The sequence below is a fragment of the Pyricularia grisea genome (genome assembly GCF_004355905.1).
Source record: "Pyricularia grisea strain NI907 chromosome Unknown Pyricularia_grisea_NI907_Scaffold_2, whole genome shotgun sequence".
NCBI classification, from domain to species: domain Eukaryota; kingdom Fungi; phylum Ascomycota; class Sordariomycetes; order Magnaporthales; family Pyriculariaceae; genus Pyricularia; species Pyricularia grisea.
This window is the reverse complement of record NW_022156717.1, coordinates 2,336,759-2,347,174: the sequence shown is the minus strand read 5'-3', so window position 1 is coordinate 2,347,174 and position 10,416 is coordinate 2,336,759. Positions and strand designations below refer to the sequence as shown.

Sequence of the window (10,416 nt, the reverse complement as noted above, 5' to 3'; positions counted from 1 at the left end):
GTTAATATTATTATTAATATTATTATTAATACTGGATCTATTATTATTATTAACGTTATTTTGGAATATATTTATAGCTTTATATTGTAGGCTATATGTGGGATTTTTTAGCAAATATTTAAAAATATTTTCTAATATTTTAAAATGTTCAGCCCCAGGATTAGCCATAAACCTAGCGGCTAAATACGTGCAATATATTATATCTGGGCGGGTTTTTATTGCTAAATATAATAGCGAGCCTATTTTTTATTGGAAATCTTTTATTTCCTTTTTTGTAGCTTTATTTTTATTTATATCGAATTTTAAACCTGGTACCCCCGGAATGGATATAGGTTTTTCGTTATTTATAATATTAAATTTATTTAATATTTTATCGGTATAATCTTCCTGGCTAATTAAAGCCGTTTTATTTTCCCTATTTATATTTATTTTATTACCCAAAAAATTGGATACAGGATCTAGTTTTTCGATTTTTATATATTTGGATAATTCGTTATATAAATCATCCAATAACGTTAAATTAGCGTTAAAAGCTAAAATATCGTCGACGTGGCAAACCAAAATTATACCAAAAAAATTTATTTTCTGGATTTTGGTTTATATATACGCCTTCGTCGTAAGGAAAAACTATAAATCCCAATTTTATAAGGGTTTTTATAAGAGAAATATACCATAATTTTGGCGCTTGTTTTAATCCGTACAGGGCTTTATTTAATTTACCCACTTTATTTATATATTTATTATCGTTATATAGCCCTGTAGGTAATTTTATATATATTTCTGTATCGATATTTGCGTGTAAAAACGCGTTTTTAACGTTATATTGTATAACGTACCACCCTTTATATAATGCTAGTATTATTAATATATGCCAGGTTTCCGTTTTACATATAGTAGAAAAGGTTTCCAGGTAATTTACACCCATTATTTGGTTAAATCCCTATACTACCCATCTGGTTTTATAACGATACAGATTATTTTTATCCGTAATAAAACGGTTATTATTTATATTATTTAAGGGTTTTATTTTAAATACCCAACGCCCGTTTATAGCCACTTTATTTAACGGTAAATCCACAATTTTAAAAGTATTGGATTTAATTAAACTATTATTTTCGTCTTTGCAGGCTTGTAACCAATTATCACGTTTAGGGCTTTCCATGGCCTGTTTAAACGTATTTGGTTCTTTTAACGAATTTGTTATTAATATAAAATTATTTTCGTTAAAATTATATTTTAACGATTTATTTATATGTTTTATTGTATATAATATATCGTTAAATATTTTATAATCAGCTGCATTATTTGGAGGGGTATTATTTAATCTTATCTCCAAAAACGAATTATTATTTTCGACGTTAGTTTTATTTATATTATTATTATTATTATTAATATTATTATTATTATTATCATTAATATTATTATTATCGTCGAAAATATTATTATTATCGTTATTTATTTCTGGGAAAGAAAATTCAACCTCGTTATTTATATTATTATTATTTTTATTTATCTCGTTTATATACGAGTAAAATTTATCTGTTATAAAGGTAATATCTCTGGCCAAGAGACATTTCTTTGTATTTGGGTCCCATATTTTATATATTTTAGTATTGGGTATAAAACCCACTAAAATACCTATTTTATTGCGAGGTTCTAATTTTTCTTTATATTGGTTATTATTATAATAAATAATACATCCCCAGGGTTTTATATAATTATTTATATTATTTGCATTATTAAAATTATTATCGTTATTTTTATCGTTATTTTTATCGTTATTATTATCGTTATTTATATTATTAAATACATCGAACGGCGTTTTCATATTTAGGGCCGTATGCGCTGTATTATTATATAAATATACGGCTAATAATAACGCTTCACCCCATAAATAATTCGGAACTTTGCTATTATATAACATTGCTCGTACTTTATTAAATAAGGTTAGGTTTATACGTTCTATTAACCCATTGGGTTCTTTTGTATAAACCGGTGTAAAATGGTGTATAATACCGTTATTTTATAACGTTTTATTAAAATCGTCACTTATATATTCGCCTCCGTTATCGGTAAAAAATTCCTTTATACTTCTTTTACTATTTTTATTAACGGTATTATTATCCATTTCCTTTTTATATATATTAAAAGCAGTTAATGCATCTGCTTTTATTTTTAATAATACAACGCGTAAAAAACGCGATTTTTTATCCAAAAACGTTATATAATATTTATAATTATTATATGTAGGTGGTTTTATTGGTCCCCCTAAATCGGAGTATATTTTATCCAATATATTATAATTTGTAATATTGGTAGATATTTTATTTATACTCCGGTTTGCTTTTGCTTTTAAACAAACTTCGCATATATATTTATTATTTTTTTGTATATCGTTTTTGGTTATTTTTATATTATTTATTTTTATTAATTGTAAAATTGGTTTTAAACCAATATACCCGTATTCAACGTGCATTTTATATATTATATTGGAGGTTATATTTTCCTCCGTATATAAAATTATATTCGAATTATTATCTAAGATTTGGATTGGAAGGTTATATAATCCGTTTATTTTAATACTTTCCGTTATTATTTTATTATTTTTATTTTTTATTTTTACTTTATTATTTATAAAGGTTATAATATATTTATGCAATTGTGTAACGGATAATATATTTATTCCAAAATTTGGTATATAATATACGTTATTTATATATTCGATTATACCCGTATCGGTATATATTATTTTTATAGTGCCCATTTTATTTATTATTAACTGTGAGTTATTACCCCATTTAACCGTTGTATTAACGGCCTTTATATTTGTTAAATAATTTAAATTGCAACATATATGGATAGTGGCTGTACTATCGAATATAAAAGTGGAGGACTTTTTATTTGCAATTAAAACGTTTTCAACATTTGAATTAAAATTCTGATAAATTATATTAGGTACAGAAATTGTCGTATAACAGGCATTTATAATAAGCCCATTTCAACGTCTCCGGCCTAGATTTATTAATTTATCGTTAATATTTAATTCGTTATAATTATTATTTATAATAATAATATTATTATTATTATTATTGGGTGTATAATTTACGTTATTTTGGTTTTCGTTTTTAAAGGTTATAAGGTCGTCCAACGTTATAGTCGGTTTTTTGTTATGGCCTTTTTTCCAATTTGGAAATCTGATTATATTAACAGATTCGTCCTTATCCTTATTTTTATTTTTATTTTTATTTCCTTTTCCATTATCGATAAGTTTCCAGCCTTTGGGAGCTTTTTTAGGGTGTAAAAATGTACAGTTGGATATAATATGGCCGTTTAATTTACAATATTTACACCGTTTTGGCTCGTTTTTATTTTTCCAACTGGATTTTTTATTAACCCTGTTTTTATCGTTATTGGGCTTATTATATTTATTTTGTTTCTTTTGGTTACGTATAATTAACGTTATTTTATTTTCCTGCCCCCGGTATTTATCCAAAATATTAGCGAATAAATTATCCATTATATATTTATTTGGATTATTACGTAAAGTTTGGATTATATTTTGGGCAAAAGAATTCCAATTTTTATCCAGGTTATTTAATACCCAGGCTATTATAACTTTATTTTGGGTTATTAAACCTTTGGATTTTAAATTGGTATATAATTTTTTTATTTTATTTAAATACCTTTCGATATTATTAAAAGCGTTAGGCGTAGCCGTAAAACATTCCTTTAATAAAAGGTAATCCGAAATAAAACCTTTTGGATTATATAATTTTTTTAATTTATTCCAGGCTTCGTATACCGTAACGCAGTTTTTAATATATAAAAAGGGCCCGTTTTTGCACAGTATTTTTATAACGGCCAAAGCTTGTATATTTTTTATATCCGTCGGTTGGAAACGGGTATTAATATTTTCGTCGGTATTATCATCCAAATTAATACCGTTATTAATATCGGTATTATTTCCGATTATACCTTTAAAGCCTTTATATTCCAAAGCGGCTTTGGTACAAATAGCCCAAATAAGGTAATTTTCGGTACCGGTAAACTAAACTATAGGGAGTTTATCGAAGGCGGCCATCTTATACTTTTTTTTCGGATATTTCGGTAACGGTTGGGTTTGGGATCGAATAGATGGTATCGTTGGATAGGTCGTGAAAAGAGTTATCGAATGGTATAGGGCTTATATTGGTATCGTTGCGGTCGGGGGTAAAATCGATGGTTAAAGGTAAGGTAATATAGGTAGTAAAAGTTAAAAGTGGCTTTTAACAAGTGCGTCGAGGTGGTATTGTATAAATGATTACACCGTTGTGTAGATTTCGAATAGGGCTATTAATAGGTATATCGATCGGATCGATCGGAGATAAATTCGTGGTATAATCGATGGATAAAATCGTTTTTCGTTATTGGATCGAATGAGCTATTCCGGGCTTATAACCTTTAAAGGAGGTTACGAGGTAATTTTAAGGTTTTAAGGTTGGAGATTATTTGTAGGGATAATTAAACCGTAAAATGGTAGATAACCGTTTGTTAGCGGATAGTAGAAATTTGTATTGTTTGTATAATTAATTGCATAATTGATTGTAAAATCGTTATTATATTCGTTATTGTGTAAAGTATTAGAATTGGATACGTGTACCAATTCTATGGTATAATCTCTTCGATCCGGATTGCCGGAAGTGCGGGGTAGAACCACGTGACCGGTTCTGCCACGCAGGGCTGGCTGGAACCGTTTACCTGGATTACTTATTGCACTTATTGCACTTATAAGAAAATGCGATAATACTGGGAATCGAACTTATGCACTTTATATTATTGTTATATTTATTATATGAATTATACCATTAAGCTATATTACTTATTTGTCTTATTTGCTTTATTGTAAAAAAGACGTAATATTTAAAGCTTTGTGCGTGCATGCGTTTTATTTATTTATTTTGTTTATTTATTTATTTTGGGTACAGGGTAGCCTTATAAAATCGGCTCCTGTTAACACTGTTGTCGTTAGGAGGGGTGTAACCCCACCTGGCCTTCCTGGTTCCGGCCCAACTGTCTGGTCGTAACAAATGGCCGGATATCGGTATTAATCGTAATAAAAAAAAGGTATAAAAAACCACGTAATATCGATCCGGCCAACCGTAAAAATTATACGTTAATAAATGCGGGTAACGTAGTTGGGTAATCGTTATCGTTTTTTTATATTTTTACAAAATGGCCTACTAACGATTGGTTTAATTTGGATTTGTTTGTAAATATTATATTTACGCGGTTAAAATTTGGTTTTTCCAACGCAGAAATTATATTTATTTGGATATAATATTTTAACCGGTATTTATAGCCAAAAGTCGTTGCCGTACAATTAATTGGATTTTTTACGTTAAAAAAATGGTTTGGGTATAATTTTAACGCCAATTTCGATTTTGTAAACCGTATTACGGCTTAAATCGAACCAGATTTTCGGCGGGCCAAAACCCGGATTTGGAAATGGTTTTTTTTCGACGGCTTTACCGGTTATTTTGGTATAAAAATATTTAATTATTACTTTAAATTTAATATCGAAATAATTATTTTGCCGTTTTATTTAACGTATTTTATATAACCTATAAACGTTTTAATATTTATTTATTTAAAAAAAAAATTGTAGGCGGTATTATATAAATATATTTAAAACGGTATTCCGTTATTTATCCGATTTAATTTCGTTATAGCGATCCAAATAAGTCGTTTTCGATTTGTTTATTAATTTAGCGGTAAATTAATATATTTTTATTTACGTAACGGTATTGGGAAATAATTTTTACGATTGGCCACGTTATTAGCGGTTTCCAAAATACCGGGTTATTTCCAATCGACGGTAAAAGAATATTGGTCAAATTACGTGGCCTATCCAACGTAGCGAATATTTCATATTATTTAAAAGCCTTACCTACCATTAAATAATTTATTCGAACCAAATATGCCGCGAACCGTATTACGGCCAAATCGTATTTTTTTAATTTAAATACAATTAACGTTTTTTTTTAATTTATACGCCGTTATTAACGAAGCGATTTTTTTCCGGTAACGTATTATTTAAAAATAAAATAATAAAAAAAAACGTCTGTAATATATTTTATAATATAAAATTAAAATAATATTAAAATTAAACGATAAATAATTTTAAACCGCTAATACGTTGGAAAATATGCGGGCCGTTTACGAAATTAAACAAAATTTAATCGAAAAAATAAATATTTACCAATAAAAAAAATTCGTTAAAAATTTATGGTATAAAAATAAAAAACAAATTATTTAACGTTGGCGAAAATTTAACGGTATATTTAACGGGGTTAAAATACAAAAAAAAAAGTATTTAAAAAATTTAAATTTTAAACCGGAAAACGTTCCGGAAGTTAAAAAACGACCTGGAAAAAAAAAAAACCGAATTTCAAATTTTACAGCCATAATTCCTCGATAAAAGGCTAATTTTAAATAATAATACGGATACGTAAATTAATATTACCGTAAAAACCAATTCCAATTATTTTATTAATATATATATATTACAATTTTTGAAATTAATTTTACCTTTTCCACCCGCAACGCCCTTTTAACCATTTCTATAATATATATTATTAATTTTATTTCCGTTTCGTTAATTTAGGAATATAAAACCGTTTGAAAAACGTTTTTCGCCGCCAATACCGGAATATAAACCGAACGATTTGGAAATACCCGGTTCGTTTTATAACCGTTTAAACGGTTTATTTACGGCAATTAACCCAAATTTTTTGGAATAAATATTTATAACGCAAATTACGGTTTTAATATAACCTTATTTTGGACCTTTTTAATTATTGTTGTGTTAATGTGTGTTAATTGTTTTTTAACGAGTAATTTTTGTAGGCGATTCCCTAACAAATTTACTGACCCGCGATTTTGTCGTGACCCGCGATTTTGCAACCCCCTTTTTGAGGGGGCCCACAACGCACAGCCCCCAAGTAACCTGCAAAATGTTAATGCTGAACTGATCAAACAAAGACTGTCACGGGCGCCCCGCGGGTTAGATCCGTCGGTCACATTCAGCTGTCTTCTGATTCTTTTGAAATTATGGGCTCCGACGTGCTGTCCAAGCTCAGAATCCGAAGCAGAAGGTTGCGACCGATATTGCGATCAGAAATGGACAGTCTCCGAGGGTTCGGAATGTCAGCACGAACAAGCTCTCGGGCCATGTTTTCAGCTTTTTGAAGTTGTCTTGTCTCCTCTCCAGACAGCCTCGCGCACGCGGCTGAAAGGTCTTCGCCATGAGCCATCAGTAGACTCAGTGCTTCAGCCCTCGCTACAATCTTGTCGTCGATTCCATTCAGTAAGGCACAATTGGTTCCAAAGCTTGATATGCTTCTTCCAGGAACCATTGTATACAAAAATGCCACCTGATCTTCAAGATACTGAGTATTGTAGTCGACCTTGACTTCCATGTGCGCGAACCCTACTGTCGGGCTTTCTGCTAGCAGGTCCTGCTCAAAAATCTCGTGGAAATGAGTAGCAGCAAGAACTTTGGGACGCACATTTTCTCCGGCGTCTGCGAATTGTGTAAAGAGAGCTGCGGCCAGAGCTGCGCCGTCGACTGGGCTGGTGCCTTTCCCGAACTCATCAATCAACACAAGACTACGCCTTGTCGCAAGGTTGATGGAGAACGCAGCCTGACGCAAATCAATGGCGAAGGCAGACTCAGGCCTAGCGGCACTCTCGCGCGTTGAAACCCTGGTGAGTATTCTGTCCACAGTCCCAATCCTTGCCCATTCTGCAGGCACAAAGCTACCGACGTGGGCAAGATAGACTATGAGAGCCACTTGTTTGAGATAAACGCTTTTTCCAGAATGATTTGGTCCGGTCAGAATGAGCATGCTCGGCATTTCGTCACCCTCCGAATATGAAAGCTCCGAGTTGGCTGCACTCTCGTTGCCATTCCCACCACGTAAAATGCAGTCATTAGGCACAAACGCGGGGACAACCAGTTCTTGAAGTAGATGACGTCCACGTCTGATTTCGATGACGTTTGACTCGGTCATCTCAGGGGCGGTAAGGTTATACTGCTGCGCCACAGTTGCCAGAGCAGTGAGGCTGTCCAGCTCCCCCTAGAAGTCGGACGCTTGCAATATTGCCTCGTTGTGCTCAAGAACTCTTTTGCGAAGTTCATGAAGAAGCTCTATCTCTTTATCTACGACTCGGGATTCAATAAGCTCGTGCCGCGACACAGGGATGTAAAAGATTTGCTCACCGTGTATTTGGGCTACAATGTCGCCGAAATAGTCATCTAGCTCTCTCATGCGTCTGTTCTTGAAGTAGAAGTTACCTTGATGAACGAATATCCTCAACCATTCGTCGCTAGCTCCAGGCTCTGGTCCATCATAGTTGGGCTCTCCATTGGCATTTGCGGAGACTACTGTCAAGAAGCCGAGCTGGTGGTAGTATATGCAATGTTGAATGTAAGCCGCAGCCCATTCTGGTACATCCCGGACGATATGACGTGCAGCCTCTTGAAGGAGGCTGGGAAAACCATTGTAGGTTCGGGTCAGCTGATCAAGATCTTGATTTACTCCTGGAAGGATAACTGTGTCGTTGATAGTCTCGGTAGCGTCAAAGTCAATCGTGTCCGAGACCATCTTCCCGACCTGCATAATCTGGCGCGGATCAACCTGCGCTTGCATCTAGAAGGAAAAATTAGACGCGTCCTTGTCCCAGGAACCGTAGCACAACTAACCCTGTTCACTACTCCAAGAGGCGCTCCTCCAGTTTCAAGCACCATAACTGTTTCGTAGAGCTCGATCGTAAACTTGGAAAATCGTTGCAAACTTTTCCAAACTCCTCTCTTGGCGGTCGCTAGAGATGACGGCTTATCCACACCTCTCTGGATGTGATTCATGATCGTCTTCATATTCTTGATCATCCTTAGTTGTTTTATAATCATTGTGAACGTTTCACTGTTTTCTGGTCGAATCAGTATCGCGATGATGTTCTGTCTCTCCTCCAGGAGACCCAGATCTGTACTGGGCCGGAGAAAGATTTGTTTCAATCTAGCTTTTCCTTGAGGGGTGCGTGCATGTCGTTGGAACAGTCCGTAGACAGAGAGGCTTTCTTTAGCCCCTGAGCTTGATTTGTCAGGACCACCTTTTTGGCTATCTGGGTGAGACTCTGACCGTAAGATCTGAAGGGCATCAAGAGTGTCGTCATTGAGAAACATGGAATTTGCCAGATCAAACATGGTAATTGTCCGGATGGCATGTGCAGCCGATGCAGGTAGATCTCTGGGAAGAAACTCCGAGGCCCTACGACGCTGGAGTTCGCTCATGATCGCGCCGGCACATCCAATCTGTAACTTTGTAAGGAGCAGTCCTTGACGTGAAAACTGAAGTGGTTGGAAGACTTACCGAAAGACGGCTGGATAAATTAATCAGTGAGCCTAGTCTCAGGCCTCCTTGGTTCGATCCAAATTCCGATCCACTGACACCGGCGTCCAAGGCAGAGTCGCCCGCCATTTTCATGACCAGAGAGGGGTGGCTGTAACAGTTCAGCTTCAGTTTTGCGAGCTTCTCGATAGCTATTTGGTGGTTGAACTCAGAAGAACCAGTCGAGTGAAAAACATAGGCTCCGTTGGCTTAAGTTTTCATTGGAATTTATCAGCGGTGCCCCCCCCCCCCCCCCCCCCCCCCCCCCCCCCCCTCGCTGGTGACTTTGTAGCTGTACATACCTCCATTATTGCCTTGAATATCATGTGCACGACGCTCCAGGTATGTTACCAACCCATCCGATGCACGATTTGGGACGATAACTACGGTGGGCTGTACATGAAGTAGGATTGTTTCGACGAGCTCTATGCCTGCCATAGTGTCCTGTTGGATAGATAGGCTCTCTTCCATGGCAGAGTAAAAAGCAGAACCAAAACTTCCATTGGTCTGGAGTTCGATGGCAAGGATAACATCGTTAGAGGAGTCTGGGTATTCATCCTGGTCCGACAAGTTACCACTATCGCTTTCGGCTTGGAACTGTGTTCGTCGTTGGGAACGAGATGCTGAGGACGAGGACGAGTACACTGAGGTAGAGTGTTGCGATCTGATTGAGGGCAGCTGATCTGATGATGATCTTCCCGCCTGGCTTCCCTGTCTGGAGTTTGATGGTTGCCTGTGTTGGCGTTGTCGGCTACGTGACTGGCTGGCTGGCAACAGAGACGGCGTACCTCTGATAGTACTGGGAAAGGGGCTGCTTGGGTCCATGTTTGGGGCCTCCACTGCTTTATTCAACAAAGGCCACAGAGTTCAGGGCATCCAGACTGCCTTGATGTTCTTGTTATTCTCAACTGGACAACAGCAAAAGAACAGGTCTCTCTCCCAGCAGCCAGAATCAGTTTCCGACTTAGGAATTGGGGAGGGGCTTGAG

General features: G+C 35.0%; 1 protein-coding gene across 1 annotated transcript; it reads right to left on the bottom strand.

The window, feature by feature from the left end:
- Nucleotides 1–7,061: 7,061 nt before the first annotated feature.
- Nucleotides 7,062–10,253, bottom strand: PgNI_03253 (uncharacterized protein; the record flags this gene model as incomplete). Its single annotated transcript, XM_031123308.1, has 5 exons — nucleotides 7,062–8,117; nucleotides 8,163–8,690; nucleotides 8,744–9,352; nucleotides 9,411–9,637; nucleotides 9,731–10,253. 5 exons carry the CDS (start codon nucleotides 10,251–10,253, stop codon nucleotides 7,062–7,064), a joined length of 2,943 nt encoding a protein of 980 aa, XP_030983580.1.
- Between the last annotated feature and the right edge of the window lie 163 nt (nucleotides 10,254–10,416).